Here is an 18,336-nt window from a genome sequence, read left to right on the forward strand (position 1 = left end):
GCACCATCGGATCTAGCTCTTGCGATCCACTCCGACTGAATCCTGAAGGAAAGGCATATTATCCTTGCGGGTTGATTGCCAATTCCCTCTTTAATGATACGATTTCCAGCCCGGAGAAAGTTGGCGGTAACCAGGGTAGTAATGAAACCGAAACATTTCATATGACAAATGAAGGAATATCTTGGGCATCGGATCGCGAATTATACAGGCCTACCGAATACAATTTCGATCAAGTCGTGCCGCCCCCGAACTGGAAAGAATTGTACCCCGATGGCTACACAAAGGATTATCCGCCGCCAAATTTACAAACTTGGGAGGAATTCCAGGTATGGATGAGAACTGCTGGCTTGCCAACCTTTAGCAAGATGGCAAGACGAGATGATAATAGAACTATGGCTGCTGGTAGCTACCGTATTGACATTCTGGATAGTACGTCTGATTTGACCTCAATTCAGCTTCCCCTGATTTTTGCTAATTCGCACTTGCAGATTTCCGTGTTGAAAAGTATGATGGAACAAAATCAATCGTTCTCACAACCACTACAGTGATGGGCGGGAAAAACCCGTTCATGGGAATTGCATATGTGGTTGTGGGTGGACTCTGTATTGTGCTGGGTGCGCTATTTACTCTTGCACATCTCATCAAGCCAAGGTATGCCCAGACCAGTACAGAACTGATACCAGCTGAGTTACGATATTAACCGACTATTTTTTGAACCCAGAAAACTTGGAGATCATAGATATCTCACTTGGAATAATGAGCAGCCTTCTACCGCAGTGGCAACAGGACGTGAGGCTAGGTTCAATGACTAAATTGGTGAGATCTCGATGAAAATCACTTTGTTCCACTTCCTTTTGATATGATGTAAAACTTTACGCTCAGTCTTTCTTTGATGATTGTAACTTCTTGGGTATTTCATGCTGGTTTGAGGCGGTTTGACTTGGGCGTTTTACGGAATTTACTGGACCCATGAGCATTTGTTGTCTGTTTGCCTTGTGTTAAGTTTGGACATTTGTATACAATGCTACATTTCTTTAATTAACCGATATATCTGGCCCTGGCGCAGGCGTACCGAATCAATGCGGTTTCATTTATACCTTAATTTCTTTGGGAGTCAAGGTAGATCTTTCGAATATCACCACGATCCACGGGCACATCCTGGAGTAGAATATCCCGATCATTGTCCTGCTTCTATGATCTTCGTTTCCCCAATATTCGGGTCGGGATATAGACTTTGCATCCTGCCAAATGACCGCCTGTGTCCCTTCACAGCGCTGATATAAACGAAGTAATAAAATGGGAAATTAAAAGACCGTACAGGAATCGGCGAGAAAGACTTTCCCAATTCCCAAAGGCTCTTTGAAACATAGTCCAAAAAAGGTCTCTTCCGACAAGAGATGTTTCTGCACACGGATTGCTAAGTGGCTTGGGCACGGTATTTTGAACTCGTCAAGATAAGCAAAAGGACAGGGCGTTCCATAAATCTCCAAAATAAGCGCCATAAACTCATGGGGCGGGCCCCCTTTCTCCACGCAGAAATTCTCCTCTTTCCCAGTGCCCAGGAAGGGGCTCGAAGGGATACCACCCGAGGGATGAAGAGACAAGGGGACGGGTTGGAGAGAATCCCTGGACCTTGCTGCTTGTATGCCTCCTTCCCTCACCCCTCCCGATATCAGGGGCATTTTTTGTTGCTCGATTCAACTTCCCCGGTCGAGTTGATGAGTTCAGGGATTTCTTGATGCCTGGTCCATGGGTGCGGCATCGAGAGGACTGACGGATTACTGCGAAGGCAACTGCTTTTCTCGAGTGTCTTGTTCGGCACAGAAGGAATTCCACGGAGAACTAACGAGACATGTGAGTCGCATCTCTTCCCCCTTGGCGAGATGGCCAGTTAACTAGCTAAGTAGTTCCAAGTCAAGTCTTTGCATCTCGAGCTTGGGACTTGGGGAGTTAATTTAAATCCAGCAAACAAGAACCAGTGATTCTCCTCACCTTTCTCCGGGGAAGAGAGTAGCGAGCACCAGATCACTCCAGATAACAAGGGTGATGGCTGTTGCTTGGAAACTCGTATAGCTGATATGTAAGTTGCTTACAGGCAGGGATCCAAGCAGCCCCGGTTGACGACAGATATGGAACCCTTCCAGTGGAGCCCATTTGGGTTTCTTTGCAGTAGTTTGGATGGATGGAGAAGAGGGTATGTGCATGGCATGTGCAGGCTATCTTGATCATTCACGAACTTGCTGCGAGAACTTATCTGCATGTTGAGATCCGCACCGCGTTCCGACGCATCTCAACCTTTTGGCTCCATGTATGACTTCTACGACGGGCGGCTTCGAGAGCATCGATACCCCTGAAAGCCGATGAGATGCGGGTCTCCTAGACCAACTATTCAAGACATACGGCTCTTCGAGCAGGAACTATTAAAACACGATGTCGCTTCGCGTTTCTCGAAAAACGGCTTCTATTCAACTCCCGACTGCGAAACCCTGGGATATGTAACCACGACACTCGATTTCCAAGCATTACCTAAGTATTCCATACATGCATGATCCAATTCCACTTTTCTGCTATTCCCATGCTTTATTTGCCTTCCAAATGAGCCCGTCGCAATGAACGGTGCAAGGGGGAAAAGTGAAGATATAGAAACGGAGACATCGTTAGCGAGAAATGCCCCCTTAGAATAATTGAGAAATTAACGCAGAACAGAGGATAAAATACATGCGGCATAAACAGTGTGAATTGGAGAAGGAGGCAATATGAATCAAGAACAATATCAATGATCCAAGAAGAGAAGAGGGCCCAACGGCGCTGTAGGCTCAGTGGCCGAAGCCAAACGGGAGATAAGTCCCAGGGAGGCAACAAACTCAACGTTTGCGCTTCTTCCCAGAATCTCTCTCATCCAGTTTATTCTCGGCATCTTTCTTCTTCGCCTTCTTTTCCAGTTCATCCCAATCTTCGCCATCATCGTCGTCATCGCCGCTGATACCCTCACTAGCCGAAGCACTAGCATCATCGTCAAACTCACTATCCTCCTCTGAACTTTCTTCTGATTCATCCAAGTCTGAGTCATCTATCTCAAATGCGGATTCTTCTTCCTCCTCCTCCTCTTCAGAGTCCGATTCAGTGGCCAAGAACGACCAGCCACCGTCACGGAAAAATCCATGCGGGTCGCTTGTGACGGTCTTCATGATGGCGCTCCAGTTAAGATTGAGCGGCCCTTCGGTGAAGGAGATGTCGACGGAGTCGAGCCAGTCTTTGACGCCTTCTAGATTTTCGACGGGAATGGTGTTGATATGAACCGGTGGTCGATGGAAGTCCTTGAACACAAATACGAGATCGAAGTTTTTCAGGCCAAACTGTACTCAGGGTTAGATTCTGCGTTCAAATACTGTGAGAGAAATCAGTGCTTACTTGAACTCGTTCCAGATGTGCCACTTCGATTTCGTTGAGCGTGATGACTAGGAAGGGTGGTTCAGTCAATTGAACAACGGCATCAGTTGTTGGTTGTATCAGAACATTCGATCGGTTGGGCACGCCGGTAAAACCGATTTCTCTGAACGGGATATCGACGTCGACACCTTCATCCTTTCCGGCATCTGAGATTTTCTCAGCAAAGGCCTTGAACTCTCGGTCCAAAGCGGCTCTGCGTCTTCTTTCTTCTTGTTCGGCTTCAAACTCTTCTTCGTCTCCATATCGATGCTTTCGTCTTCGATTTCCTGTTTCGTCGAACTGCATTTCCGTGGCTTCACGATAGAATTGAACATCCCTGGTCTTGCGTTTTCCAATCATGATTGGGGTTTTTAGATGGACGTGAATCAAAACGATCATTTCATGCGCGCACGGTTGGAAAAACAAATGTTTGACATTGCTGAATAGGACGTCGACATGCTCACTGCGTAGTGGCGATAGATAACGTAGACCGTTCTGGTGTATTTCAACCTCTCCTGGAACCCGCTTCCCGTCCAGCGGCGGCCGAAGATAGACATCTGGTAGCTTGACAGGACGACGATCTGTGATGAATTAGTAAAGTGGATTGGGAGAAAGGAAGACCAAGAGGGCATACTTCGAATCTCTACAAGTTTATCTTGCTCAACCACGTCCTCCATCTCCTTTTTCACCTGTTCCCTTCGCAAGGCATTCTTCCGAAGCTCAGTGATGTCTTGCGCAACTTGACCTAGCCGATCTTTATCTTTAGACCTCAGCGTCAGGTTTCGTAGAAAGTGAGCTGACGGATCTTCAAACGGCTGGTCATCTTTCCGTCCAACACCTTGACCAGGCGATAAGAAATTGATACGGAGGTATGCGTACTCGCCCTCGTCACTTTTGCTTGCGTTTTTGATGGTATTTATGTGAAAGGGAACCGGGCGACCCATGATCGGGACAATGATCGAGGATGCCTTCGGGTCAACATAAATGGCCAAGTCCTTGACTCGAGTAGGCAATTGACTGTCTCGTTTGTATGACTCGAAGCGCTTGAAGTTCTTCTGTGCTACGCCGTTTTGGTCACCCGTAGTGCCTGCAAATCGCTCAAGCCCCTCTCTAGTCTTCTTCGTAGCCAGTTCCCTTTGATGCTCGCGTCTGCGCGCTTCTGCACCCTCATTATTCTGTGTAGGTCGTTCCGCCCGCAATTTAGTTTTAGTTATATTCTTGCTTGCAATGGCACTGGATCTGTGAGGCTCATTTCTAGATTTCTTTGGCTTTTCTTGTTCCTCTTCATCGCCAAAGTAGAAAGACACGGAATCCAAATCAATGCCGGCATCTTTTGTGAAGACGTGAGGACCGCTTTCACCAACACGTACTGTATCAGTGATGACCATGGAATAAAGTCGATCCTTCTTTTCTTTGGCATCGGGATCCGCAACGTCGGTGAATCCGATTGAGATGCATAAAGTCATTCCGCTTTTTAGGGTCTTGTTATTCTTCGCGTTGAGCACCATATTATTGTCTCGCAGCTCGATACCGATACCAGAACCAACATTTTTGACGAAATGTTTTTCCAAATCAGGTTTTTTGGCCCTGATTAAGCCGAGTGCTTTGTTGTAAACATCCTTCGCTACTGCACTATCGCGAATCTCCTTCATAACGGTATCATAAACGGCAAGCAGGAAACCATAATTGTTTTCTTGAGATTTTGTAGGGTCCACAAGGAAAGTTCGCCCAATCGCAGACGCATATGTTTGATACCGAATACCAAAAGTAGCAATGATAATGCCAGCTTGCAAGTTGTGGGTATCACTGGCGGCGGAGAATTTCAGGTCATAGGTTCCACCGCTTTGAATGATGGGTCCGTAGGCCCAGTCAATTTGCTGGGGATCAAATCCTGCAGGTAGTTTGGCGAGTTTGTTGAAAAATTTGACGTCGTCAATTTTAGCATCGATTTTCGCCGCGAGGGTTTTGTGGCTCATCTTTTTCTCTTCATCTAAAAGCTGTGACATCTCTTCAACAAAATATTCGGACATAAGGCCGCTACAAGCACGTGAGGCATTTCGCATTAAAATCTAAAACGACTCTTAGTTGGAATTCCACAGTATGAGTAGGGAGGAGATATAACCTACTAATTCCTCTTGTCCTTTTACGGAAAAGCAGACGCTCGATAGCGCTGGCCCAATATCCACTTCCTCAAGGCTCTTGAGGCTTTCTGCGAAGGTCCTTTTCCACTCATCTGCAAACGGGCCGGAAGATGTGTCTTTTGGTAGGGTGCCGACTTTGTTCTAAATAACCTTTCAGTCTTTTTGCCGTTGGATTATGAATATGTCGCGGTGAGATGGACTTACACCTGAGTTCTTGATTAAGTCCAAACACTTGTCGAATGCCTTGGTTTTCGATTCTGGGTCTTTTGAGAATACCAAAAGCTCCACAGGGACTTTTCCACCTTTCAAGGGCTCCAATAATTTGGCTAAATCATGTTAACCTCACCCACCCAGCCAATGTATATAGCAATCCGTCATACCTTTCTTTGCGGTTGTCACAACGAACATCCCTTCCAAGGTAAAGAGGCAAAGCGTCGCAGGAAATTCATACCCAAAAAGCCAAAACTAGAATATGTCAGCTGCACTCTCCATGATAGATTCCAACGAGGACGATCTAGCGGTACTCACATGAATTGCATTATTCTTCTGGAAGGCGGCGACGTCCTCGGTCTTACCCATCAGAATGACGATGGAGGTGGCACCACCGAACACCGGATTGGCAGACCGCTTGTCTGACCGCCATGCTGAGTAGAGTGTCGACAGGCGATTGGAAAATGTAGCTTTGTCAATCTTGATTTCTTCTCCCATCGTGGGCAGCGCGCCCAAGAGACGCCTTGGAACAACGTGTAAGACCAAAGAATCTCAATATAGACTAAATGAGGAGACGGTCGAAAACACAGCGCAAATTCAATGACTATTGATGCCGAAGACAATGGCTAGTGAAGCGGGAAATGATAATTGCAGCTCAATAGGCAGGATGATGCGTTCTTCATATAAGGCCCGTGATTGAAAGCTTCAACGCGTCCAGACGGTCTAGCCATATCTAGCTAGCGTGTAGCCTGCATGGCATTACATAATAAATTGGTAGATGATATAAGCGCCATGTTTGTCACGTTTGATTAAATCGGCAAAATCGATTTTCGGGCGGCTGAAAAGCGGAGAGCGGCCATCGCTCGCAATCACACGACGACGACATGATGCTCAGTTGCTCAGTTGCTTAAGGGAGCGCTGCGTTTGTATTCCTTTTTAGACTTCACCTTCATTTTTTCCCCCTGTACTCGAATCGCTACGTACTCATGAATTCTTGTACTCCCGGCCACTGCTGATGGAGCACTCGTCCTTCGTTCGGGCACAAAGTTATGTCCTTTCCAACCGATGACCCTTCACAGCTCTCTTTCGAAACGGATATACCTTCCGACGCGGATTCCGAAGGAGCTGGGCGTCGAAATCCGCGAACAAATGCGGCTACTGGAGCTTCCGCTGCTGGCGTTCGCGCCATCAGCGCCCAGGCCGTAGCTTTCTATTTCAGAGCCCCTGTCAAAGCTTTTTTTCGCACCCGTGTAGAGTATGTATTTGATGTGACGTAGCTTGGATGAAAGCTAATGGTTATGTGTCCGCAGTTATATGGTATGCTCCTCTACATGTTTGTGCAAATCGAACCATAACTGAGAAGCTTAGGTGCTAGCGAGAGCAATCAACCCTCGACTTGCAGAAGGTGGAAGTTGGTCATGGAAGACGACTACTCCCGGGTTGCTGGCCCACGCAGTCCGCACATATGGTTGGACCTTTATTCCATATCAGGTGTTACCGCCGTTAATGGCGAATGTCACGTATGTTCTCTTTGCTCATAGTGTGCTTCTTTTCGGGCTCTGACATTCCCGGTTCTCATAGCGTTGGAGCAGCCCTTTATACGTCGTACCTTCAGATTTTGAGCAACCTGCATGGTCCAACCTTGGTAGCGACGAAGCGCATTTACCCTCCGCCTTCGCCTGTTGATACATTTATGGCTGGCTTTGCCGCAGGCACGATACAGTCAGTTATTGCAGCGCCGTTGGATGCTATCCAGGCGCGCTTCAGGTCAGATGAATTGCTGAATGGCCAGCATCGGAGTGCTTGGCACTATTGGAAGAGCAAACTATCCGAACTGGGGATGCGAGGAATATTTTCTGGTTGGACGTTATCATTTTTGAAAGACAGTTGCGGCTCGGCCCTATTTTTCTGTCTGTTTGAGACGATTAAATCTCAAGGATATTATTCATTCGTAACGCGTTACTATGGTTCGCTCCAACCTCGGGTGGTGGAGAAGTTGTCGACATCTGCAAGCTATCCTGGCGACATTCCCGTCATTCGTCCCCATTATGCGCTTGAACCGTGCTTTCTGATGCTTGCGGGTGTCACGGCCTCGATCGGACAACAGGTTGTGCTACACCCGCTTGGACTGCTCCAGAGTGTGTATTACAAACGGTTGGAGCATCTTGATGGCAAGTTGAGTCAGAACCAATCAAACCGAGATTTGATGAGAGTTCGTTTCAATGCCTACCAAGACACCTTTGAGCGATGCCGACGGAAAGCACAGCGGGTAGGAGGTTGGAGGGCCTGGCTATATCGTGGTTTCCTGTGGAATACACTTCGTCAAGTTCCCAGCACCAGCACCGGACTGGTGATTTTCGAGCTGGTGCGGCGGAAGTACGGCCTTCCCACCGAAGCGGTTCATATCAAGAAAGACGGTTACGACATTCTTTTGACATGACGCTATTCAATATTGGAAGGTCGCCGTTTTGGTTATAGCAGCTGATGGCGTTTAGAGCGTTGATTTGTCCACGTGCGCATCACCGTTAGACATTTGATATCGAAGCCATTTTTTTCTTTTCTTTGGCTGTATTTCGACGGATGTGTGTCCATGTGTACACTGATTAGATTTCTTTTCGCGACAACCATGTCCTGTACATAGTTACATACTCGCATAGAGCAAGCGCAAGCAAGCGTGCCACACACAATGAAATCAAACGGACCCTCGCCGTTGTCCAAGTCTTCACCTGCTGATCAAGTCATCGAAAACCGCTCCACGCTATGGGGTCGCAGCTGGAGTCACGATTGGATGCTTTGTGCGGCAAGTCTTAGGTAACCAACCCAATTAGTGAGTTGACCAGAAAATTCAAAATTTCTTCGTATCGGGCTCGGCTTTGTGCTGCGAGATTGATCTTTGTCGGATGCAGAGCACTAGTCAAGGCGAGCTGTTTGAAAGGGGGCTCGCTGTCGAAGGTATAAATAAGTGCGTCTGGTCTGTAGTTATAGCAAGCAGCTATCACGGCTCCTTGGCCCTCTCCCTGCCCGTCCGCTCAGGTCCCAGGCTCTTGATCCATGGCCCGCGAGATTCACTAACCAGCCGATCAACGTCATCCTCGCCGGTTCATCTCAGCTAAGCCCTCCCCTTCCGCGCCGCCTGTGGAGTTGATCCCCGGACGCTCAGGCGGAGAGAATTTGGTCCTGCACTAAAACTCAACACATGACCACGACTGGCCCAAGAACGTCCACTTCACCCATCACCAACTGCACAACCCCAGCCTATCCCCCGACGCCTTTGCCAGTCAACCGACCATTCCTTGTGGGATGCAGCCGCGTTTCTCCTCTTCTGTGCTTCTCCGGGAAACCTCACCCATGCACGTTCACGATACTCCACCGCCTGGTCACCTGTGATTCCGCATCCCCCTTTCCGAATCTCTCTTCTCAGTAGGGCTGCTTTGGTCAGCCCGCTTCGACCGCCATCATTTCTTCCTCAAACCCGCCAGATTCCTCCGCTCCAATTCCCCTCCGGTCCATAACTTCTCATTCCCGGCCCTCCTCAGAACTTTCCTCCTCGCTTATCGACTCCTCACGCGAGAAGCAGGGCGCCCGGAGGTCTCCTTCGTCCTCTCCACCACCTTCAACCCCTTCAGAATCCACCTTTTCAGTCTGGTCCGACACGGGGGACTTAGCAGAACAACTTGCCAACGAGGAGGACCCCTTGCAGATACAGCTTCGAAAATCCCTTGACCACGACGCGTTTAGTCGAACTGGCGCTGCTAGAAGGTCCCGTTCGAGGAGAGTTCGTTACGCGGAGCACGAGGAAGAGCGGAACAACCTTGGCCCCCGCGGAATCTCGAAGGAAGCTATTTGCATCCCGGAACCTCCCCCCCGGAAACCCTCCCGAGTTGAAACAATTCTAGCATCCATCATGTCGCCCGGAAGCAGACGGACAGCCCAGATGCACGGGCTGGTGGGCAAGCCGCTCTTGTATGACCCCTGCCAATTCTTCTGGACAGACGGTTTGATGATCGAGCTGACCCTTGTGCCCCAGGTATTTCACTAGTGTTTTTGTATCATTAGGCGTCTTCTTATTCGGATATGATCAAGGCGTTATGTCGGGCATCATCACGTACGTCGAGCCATTATCCCTTGATTTTCCTACATGAACTAACGCCCAGATCAGTGGCCCATTCTTTAAGGACTACTTCAACCAACCGACGCGGGCGGAGATTGGTACTATGGTTGCTATCCTCGAAGTCGGTGCTTTTATTTCGTCGCTTTGCGTTGGAAAAGTCGGTGACATCATTGGCCGAAGGAGGACTATCCTCTACGGATCTATTGTCTTCTTCATCGGTGGTGCTTTCCAGACCTTTGCCACGGGCATACCCATGATGTTGGTAGGCCGTATCGTTGCTGGTCTTGGGGTTGGAGCCCTTTCTACTATCGTTCCCGTTTACCAATCTGAAATCTCGCCGCCCCATAACCGTGGACAGCTCGCTTGCATTGAATTTACAGGAAACATCTGCGGCTATGCCGCTAGTGTTTGGGTAGATTACTTCTGCAGTTTCATTAATAACCATTATTCCTGGCGCCTGCCGTTGTTTTTCCAATGCATCATGGGCGCCCTCCTAGGGGTTGGTAGTCTGATTATCTGCGAGTCGCCCCGGTAATTAAACCTGCCCTTTTCCCGGCATCGTTCCAAGTGATTTCACGATAGCTGACTTGTTCTCAGGTGGCTCTTGGATAATGACCACGACGAAGAAGGGATGGTTGTCATCGCAAACCTGTACGGGCAGGGTGATATCCACAATGACAAGGCTCGCCAGGAATACCGCGACATCAAGATGGACGTTCTCATTCAGCGCCAAGAAGGGGAACGAAGTTACGCAGACATGTTCCGTCGCTATCATAAACGTGTTTTCATCGCGATGTCAGCCCAAGCCTTTGCTCAACTGAACGGCATCAATGTTATTTCTTATTATGCACCGCTCGTATTTGAATCTGCCGGCTGGGCCGGTCGACAAGCAATTTTGATGACTGGCATAAACGCACTGACCTATCTCGCTTCAACCGTCCCTCCATGGTATTTGGTGGACCGCTGGGGAAGGCGCCCGATACTCTTATCTGGTGCCGTGGCGATGATCATTTCTCTCAGCTTTATCTCTTACTGGATCTACCTCGATATCCCAGGAATCACCCCGAACCTGACAGTCATTTTCGTGATGATCTACAATGCCGCGTTCGGAGCATCGTGGGGACCCATTCCGTGGCTTTATCCTCCTGAGATCTTGCCTCTAAGTATCCGTGCGAAAGGTGCAAGTTTGAGTACCGCCGCCAACTGGGCGTTCAACTGGCTTGTCGGCGAGCTTACCCCTGTGCTTCAAGAGTTGATTCACTGGCGCCTTTATTTAATGCACGCCTTCTTCTGTGCAACCAGCTTCGTTGTGGGTAAGTAAACCACTTTTTCGAGCCTACTTTTCATTCCCGTGTCTAATTCAAATTCTAGTTTACTTCCTCTATCCGGAGACAAGTGGTGTCCGCCTCGAAGATATGGATGTTCTTTTCGGAGACGCCACTGCGGCAATGCCCACTCCCGTCACTCCAGCCGAACGCAGTGCTCTTATGGGTCAGGGTTCACCGGTACCATCCCTGGACATCCGCCGTAGTACTGAAGGCCGAGTTCCTCCGGAATACGCCATCCCTGGACTCAACATCGAACCTCCAACGTCTAGCGGCGACAATGGCAAGACTGGAAAGTCTGTCGAGGAATCTGGTCGCAGCGAAGGCATTGGAGGATGGATATCTAACATGGTCCGGCGTGGAAGGCGAGGAAAGAAGAACGATGACCAAGGAGAGTATCGCCGAGTCGATCAGGACGAGGAAGGTTGAACTACCTTGGTTTGATACGCAATGCTTTGCTTTCACATGGCCTTCTGGGAGACTCAACTGGCGACCTAAAACACTTGGATTAAGCAACAGATTTGGGCATTCTCTAGAGAGGAACCTAGACGCTGCAAAGCAGAGGTTTCAACTCTAACCTAAGAGTCGTGTCGTTGATAGATGGCATCGAAAAGATCCATAACTCAGGCTTTTCTTTTTCTTTTTTGGGCAGGATTCCGATATCAGAGATGGATATAATGTTAGATTACTATATTGGCGTTTCAGATGGGACATTCTGTTTCTTTCTTTTTTCAGTCTGCCAATCTACCTGGCAGTTAGGGGTATTTCAACCTTTGACATATTTTAATTTCTTTTGCCTTCTTCCCCATGTTATGCTTTCACCCTTTGGTTCTCTTATATTTTGCCATGATACTTCCTTTCTGGCCATCGGCATGGGTGTGATTGGGACGGGGGATACAAGTGCCTAGACGTGGTGAATTCGCATAGATAGGAAGTCATTATCAGGTAGTTCAATGGGGTTGTCTTTGGGAGACTGTCCAAATATCTGGCTTATTGTTAGCTACTTCCGGCTATCTTCAGATGGCGATTCCGCATGCTCTGAAGATTTTGTTTTAGGCTGCGTACGACCATGGATACAGCTCTGACAAGCTCGAGCTGCTTGGAGTTTTGTTTATTCAACGCTCGATCCGGGACGCTGGGACTTTGCCCCCCGCGTCCATCTGTCTGAAAACAGTCAATGCCAGTCCTCTCCATCCTGCGTCCATTGGCTTGATATGCGCCGTCCGCTTCTTCGTCGCTGTTTTTCCGCTTCAGCCTCACGGACCCACGTGACTGTCTGTTTTCGGCCATGAAGACAACGCAAAACGAAACCCCCGGCTTCACTCCGATTGCTGTTCCCTGCCCTCACCAGAGCTTCTTCTCATTCTTCAGCTCGAGTCCCGTTTTCTTATTTGTATCTGTTTGCTGCTCTTCTCTCTTGGATTCCTTCGCTTATCCTCTTTTTGTAATTCGGAACTGGGCTGTGAGGCAATTTGGCCCCAACCGGACCAACATCCCTCCCCCTTTTTGTCTCGCTTCTAGCCTGTTCTTTTCACATGGACCAACTCTCCATCGAGAAAGACTCCCGTTAGTTGACGACTTGTCCTTTTCTCCCTTTTTTACTTCTAGTTCGGCTTGACGGAATCCCACCACTCGAAGCGGTTTGGAATTTTTCCATTCCTATAATTTCAACTTTGCTTTCTGGTCCTTTTTTTTTTATGATCCGCGTGGTTCATTGTTCGCTCGTTCGATCCGGTTCCCGGCTGATGCGACCGCTATACTAATTTCATTCCTTTCGACGATTATTTGATACCGGTTTTAATCCAATTGCTCCGCGTGTCGATTCCTTTTACACACTGGCACCATGGCGAACAAAGACACGGGGTTCGCTACGGGTGCCTCTCCCGGTGCGGACGTGAGGAGGAGAAACGTTCCTAGTTCGGATAAGTCCAGCGCTGGGAATGGGATACCTGAGATACTGGTGGATGGCAAGAAAGCTCCTGCAAAGGTAGGGCGGCCTTTTCCGAGTGATATACCGAGCTTCGCAGCAGGCTTTGTTCGAGTTTGACCGTATCCACATTGTCCAAGCTAACCGTTTGGAACTGGCAGAAATCATCCTTTCTTGACGTTCTCGACGAGTGGGAATTCCTCATCGCGCCGTTGATATTCACTGCCCTGGCGTTTTTTACCCGGATGTGGCGCATTGGTCTGTCGAACATCGTGACATGGGACGAGGCTCAGTACAATTACCCTGCCTCCCGAATTTATCGATTGCTTCCAGCTAACATATCTCGCTTTGTAGTTTTGGCAAGTTCGGCTCCCATTACATCAAACGCGAATTCTACTTTGACGTGCATCCTCCGCTGGGTAAAATGCTTGTTGGTCTGTCAGGATATCTAGCTGGTTATAATGGGTCCTTTGAATTCAAGTCAGGCGAAAAATATCCCGAAGAGGTCAATTATACCTACATGCGTATCTTCAACGCATTCTTCGGCGTGGTATGCGTGCCGCTAGCTTATTTCACCGCTCGCGAGCTTAATTTCCGTCGGGCAACTGTTTGGCTGGTTACATTGATGGTCCTCTTCGAGAACTCCTACGCCACAATTTCCCGTTTCATTCTCTTAGATTCGATGCTTCTATGCTTCACTTTTACAACTGTCCTCTGCTGGGCCCGCTTCCATCGGCTCCAGCGCCAGAGCTTCTCTGCGGAATGGTTTGCATGGCTTTTCTTGACCGGTCTCAGCATTGGATTTGTTTGTAGTGTGAAGATGGTGGGCTTGTTCTGTACTGCTCTAGTTGGCCTTTATACAGCCGAGGATTTATGGAACAAGTTTGGCGATTTGAAGATGCCAAAGGTAGCCGCTCCTCCTATTGTCCGACGTCCTTCATTGCTGACCTGTCGTTAGACCGTTCTTGCTCAACATGTCGTGGTTCGTGTCGTAGGGCTTATCGTCGTACCACTACTGGTGTACATGTTCTCCTTTTACATCCATTTCCTCGTCCTCGAAAACTCCGGTCCTGGCGATGCACAGATGAGCTCGCTTTTCCAGGCGAATTTGAGAGGGACTACAGTGGGAAAGGATAGCCCGTTGGAACTTGCCATTGGATCCAAAGTCACCATCAAAAACATGGGGTACGGAGGTGGTCTACTTCACTCCCACGTTCAAACTTATCCTTCTGGCTCTTCTCAACAGCAAGTCACATGCTACCACCACAAGGACACGAATAATGACTGGTTCATCTACCCTAACCGTACTCAACCTGAATATGATCCTGAGGGCGAACTGAGATTCATTGGCGACGGGGATATTATTCGTTTGATTCATGCCCAAACTGGTCGCAATTTACACTCGCATACCATTCCTGCTCCAATCACAAAGTCGAACTGGGAGGTCTCTTGCTACGGAAATACCACTGTTGGCGACGACAAAGACCATTGGGTAGTGGAAGTTGTGAATGATGTCGCTTCACGGGATAGGACCAAAATTCGAACTCTCACCACATCTTTCCGTCTCCGTCACCAATCACTCGGATGCTACCTCCGTGCTGCTAATGTCAATTTACCCCAATGGGGTTTCAAGCAAATCGAAACGACTTGTGCGAAGGACAGCAAGCCCTATGACGTCCATACCCATTGGAATGTTGAATCTCATGTTAATGAAAGACGTATGTTACTTCTTATCGTTTCTTCTGAGCCATCATACTGACGGTTCTTTAGTTCCCAAGAGTGATCCTGGTGCCTACAAATCGCCATTCTTAAAGGACTTTATCCATCTGAATGTTGCCATGATGACATCAAACAACGCGCTTGTCCCAGACCCAGATAAGCAAGATGACCTGGCCTCTAAATGGTGGCAGTGGCCTATCCTCAACGTCGGTCTCCGCATGTGTTCGTGGGACAACGATACTGTCAAATATTTCCTTCTCGGAAATCCCTTTGTCTACTGGTGCAGCACAGCCAGCTTGGGTGTCTTTGGCTTGATATTTGCCTGGTACCTTGTCCGCTGGCAGCGTGGCTATACCGAGCTCAGCCAAGCTGATATCGACCATATCCACTATTCCGGCCTTTATCCGCTCCTTGGATGGGTTCTTCACTACTTGCCCTTCATCATCATGGCACGCGTTACTTATGTCCACCACTACTATCCAGCACTCTACTTTGCAATCCTCACTATGGGATTCTGTGTCAACTGGTTCACTCAGAAACTCAACAAACCGGCTGAATGGGCTGTATATTTTATCCTTTACGCCGCTGTCATTTCTCTCTTTGTCGTTTTCAAGGACATTGTTTTTGGTATGGTGGGATCAAACGAGCAGTGGCAGCACCTTAATTGGTTCAGCACTTGGCGCATTGCGAATCCGAAATCGTCTTAATTATGCCTATCGCTTCAACTCCTTTGAGATGTGGGACTTGATGTTGATGAATTATATGCTACCTTGGGAACTACGGGCTCGGGTTGTGAGTTACTGGGGAGGTTCCTTTCTTTCTCTTCTCTCTGGAAAGGAAAACGGGTAAGATAGTATGTGAAAATAGGGATGAATTTTTCCTTTGAAATGGTTATCAGCCTGGTGTGTCTCAATTCAGTTATTCAAATTGACACTTTCATGTACCTTATTTATTGCTGGCAGGGAGGCAGCTTTTACTATTGAAAATATTTGTGGGAAGCAATTTTGCATTCTTATAGAACTTGATTAGAAATGCTACTCTGCCGTTATATATATAATATATAAGTCAAAATCTGGAAACTACACCCATGATGCGGTATTAGTTCGAAAGCTCAATCATGATAAAAATCAAAGCTCCGCCCTCCGAACCAAATGCAAGTGAAGAATCATATGTCTGCGCTGAATGCAAGGTTATACCCGCAGTCCCCGGGTGCCATATCACCACAAATTCAGCTGTAAAAAGGAAAAAAAAGCCAGATACGGGGATATCACAACGCTCATCATCAACATCAACAACAGCCTCCCGCCCACGCACTCCCCCTTCTCCCCATGGCATCATTAACCCCCAGGGTCACAGTCTTCGGCACCTTTCCATTCCTCGTCCCACTCGTGCTCCCGTACCCCTTCACCCCGCTCCGGCGATCATTCAGATCATACCGGCCCGCCTCAATGTTGCGATATATCCGCTCCGCCACCTCCAGAAACGCTCGTTCCACATTCTCGCCTGACTTCGCGCTGGTTTCGACATAGCGCACCACGCCGTTGGCCTTGCACCAGGCTTCGGCCTGGGCGCGGGTGATGTAGCCTTTCCCCTCCTCCTCCTCCTCCTCCTCCCCGTCGGTCTCTGCGTGATCACGCTTGACGAGATCGCTTTTATTCCCGACGAGCACGACGACGATGCCTTCCTCGGCGATTTGTTGAAGGTCCTGCAGCCATGCGGAGAGGGAGGAGAAGGTGGATGGGCGGGTGATGTCAAAGACGAGGAGGGCGCCGGACGCGCCGCGGAAATAGGAGCGGGTGATGGACTTGTAGGTTTCTTGGCCGGCGGTGTCCCAGAGGGAGAGTTTCATGCGCTTCTGGACGGGGGCGGTGGTGGGGCGCTTGGGGGGTGGGGGGAGGCCCGGGGAGAGGTGGAGAGAGGAGGAAGGGGAAGGGGAGGGTGGGCGGCTGGAGGGTTTGGATGTGGCTTCGGGTTGGGATTGGGATTGGGATTTGCTTCGGAGAAATTGGGTGTTGTGTTCGAAGGATATGTCGAGGGCGTCACTGGCGGGAGGACCTACGGGGACGACTCGGGAGCCGAATTCGACGCCGATGGTAACGTCGTGGGTGGTGGTGAATCGGCCTTCACAGAGGCGGATTGTGAGCTGAACAAGAAATGGCGGTTAGAGCTGGCGCGAGGACACAAATTGGGAGATGGGGGAAAATCTGCGTACGCTGGATTTACCGGTGCCAGAGTCACCGATGCAGACGAGCTTTGCGATGTAATCCCATGGCGGTTGGTGTGACATGAACACGGCTGGCGGTTTGGTAGTTATTATCGGCGTCGGTCTGTCGGGTAACAGCTAGCGTGGCTGTCATCAATTGACACCAGTGTAGCTGTACGCTCAGGGCAGGGGATAAATGGAAACGAGACGAAAATGGATTTGTGAAATTGCCGGGACGAAGAGATTATCAATTATTATCATCTGTTGATGTACGTTGAAATCAAGCTTTGCCGGATGATGGTGGTGATGGTTCAAGAAGTTCAACAGCTGGTTCGGGGCGTGATGGGTGCCTGACTTGGCGGGTTCTGATAGCTCCAGGCTGCTGTGGGGGTGGAGTGTGGCACCTAGATTTAGTGAAGCCCGGCCATCCTTCCAGGCCTGCTGCTCACTAAAGCGTTGGTGCTTCGAGGACGTCAGGACTAAATCCAGCCTGCAGGGATGGTCGGACGCCAGACGGGGTGATCCTGCAGCCGTTGTGCAACTGCTGCCTGGACGACTGCCCTTTCTTCTAGGCAGATATACGCTGGAGCTCAAGCGAGGCCTCTCCTCCCTCTCCGCCGCTCTCTTTGCGTCCCTTTATCTCGCTGCTTGTCATGCTCTTTGACTCTCTGGAAGGACATGATGATATCACTTGTAACGGCGGGTAACAAATCCAGTCATGGGTCATACGAGCACATGACTTACCAGTGCCCCGCTAGCCCCAACGCGGCTAGTCGCATGTCCTCACCGCATAAACAAGCAGCACGCTAAGTGTAATTTACCGTCACGTCCCGTACGCGAGTCACTTGCTTCACTCTGGCAGTTGATCACCAGCCAGTCAATCGCCGTCAACCTCGTTTCTCCCACTCACAAAACACTTTCTTCCTCGACTCGTTCTTTGTCAACAGAGAATTCAAAGAGATTCTTCTCTCTCACTTGCTCTTATGCCGCTCTAGATCTGCCCTATATACTCTTTGCATCTTTCCGTCGGTTTCGGAGACTATATACTGCCCTAAGCTTTTCGAGCTTCCGGCCCACCAGAGCATCCCATACTCATGTAATGCCTTTTTGCTGCCTGTCGTCCCCAACCTTTTGATCACACCTTGAACCAGGCTGTTTTAATTATCTCTCTCTGCTGAACACTTTCGGGGTATTTTCATGGCCAAGAGGAAGTAGTTGGGGTTTCTGGTCGGTCCTCTCTCAAACGAAACCTTGGGCCCAACCTCTCTGTG

The 18,336-nt window shown here is 49.1% G+C and overlaps 6 protein-coding genes across 6 annotated transcripts in view; 4 read left to right on the plus strand and 2 right to left on the minus strand.

Moving 5' to 3' along the window:
* Positions 1-812, plus strand: part of UREG_03176 (uncharacterized protein) — a gene marked incomplete at both ends in the record, with an annotated part of 1,684 nt that extends 872 nt beyond the window's left edge. The window contains 3 exons of the mRNA XM_002543613.1: positions 110-429; positions 489-651; positions 722-812. Of these exons, the coding sequence (XP_002543659.1) occupies positions 110-429; positions 489-651; positions 722-812 (574 nt within the window). The remainder of the gene's footprint in view (positions 1-109; positions 430-488; positions 652-721) is intronic.
* Positions 813-2,864: 2,052 nt separating this feature from the next.
* On the minus strand, positions 2,865-6,278 carry UREG_03177 (uncharacterized protein; the record flags this gene model as incomplete). Its single annotated transcript, XM_002543614.1, has 7 exons — positions 2,865-3,356; positions 3,412-4,010; positions 4,064-5,498; positions 5,556-5,711; positions 5,775-5,896; positions 5,951-6,035; positions 6,099-6,278. 7 exons carry the CDS (start codon positions 6,276-6,278, stop codon positions 2,865-2,867), a joined length of 3,069 nt encoding a protein of 1,022 aa, XP_002543660.1.
* A 551-nt stretch (positions 6,279-6,829) lies between these two features.
* Positions 6,830-8,220, plus strand: UREG_03178 (uncharacterized protein; the record flags this gene model as incomplete). Its single annotated transcript, XM_002543615.1, has 3 exons — positions 6,830-7,035; positions 7,183-7,300; positions 7,396-8,220. The coding sequence occupies 3 exons, from the start codon at positions 6,830-6,832 to the stop codon at positions 8,218-8,220; spliced, it is 1,149 nt and encodes a 382-aa protein (XP_002543661.1).
* A 756-nt stretch (positions 8,221-8,976) lies between these two features.
* UREG_03179 (uncharacterized protein) lies at positions 8,977-11,645 on the plus strand (the record flags this gene model as incomplete). Its single annotated transcript, XM_002543616.1, has 6 exons — positions 8,977-9,075; positions 9,205-9,743; positions 9,808-9,885; positions 9,940-10,422; positions 10,489-11,204; positions 11,263-11,645. 6 exons carry the CDS (start codon positions 8,977-8,979, stop codon positions 11,643-11,645), a joined length of 2,298 nt encoding a protein of 765 aa, XP_002543662.1.
* A 1,414-nt stretch (positions 11,646-13,059) lies between these two features.
* On the plus strand, positions 13,060-15,569 carry UREG_03180 (dolichyl-phosphate-mannose--protein mannosyltransferase 2; the record flags this gene model as incomplete). The annotated part of the gene is made up of 5 exons (XM_002543617.1): positions 13,060-13,203; positions 13,284-13,435; positions 13,498-14,050; positions 14,102-14,861; positions 14,914-15,569. The coding sequence occupies 5 exons, from the start codon at positions 13,060-13,062 to the stop codon at positions 15,567-15,569; spliced, it is 2,265 nt and encodes a 754-aa protein (XP_002543663.1).
* Positions 15,570-16,150: 581 nt separating this feature from the next.
* On the minus strand, positions 16,151-17,149 carry UREG_03181 (Rab2B protein; the record flags this gene model as incomplete). The annotated part of the gene is made up of 2 exons (XM_002543618.1): positions 16,151-17,005; positions 17,075-17,149. 2 exons carry the CDS (start codon positions 17,147-17,149, stop codon positions 16,151-16,153), a joined length of 930 nt encoding a protein of 309 aa, XP_002543664.1.
* Positions 17,150-18,336: the final 1,187 nt, after the last annotated feature.

The sequence above is a fragment of the Uncinocarpus reesii genome, genomic scaffold (assembly GCF_000003515.1).
Source record: "Uncinocarpus reesii 1704 scaffold_2 genomic scaffold, whole genome shotgun sequence".
Taxonomy (NCBI): Eukaryota; Fungi; Ascomycota; class Eurotiomycetes; order Onygenales; family Onygenaceae; genus Uncinocarpus; species Uncinocarpus reesii.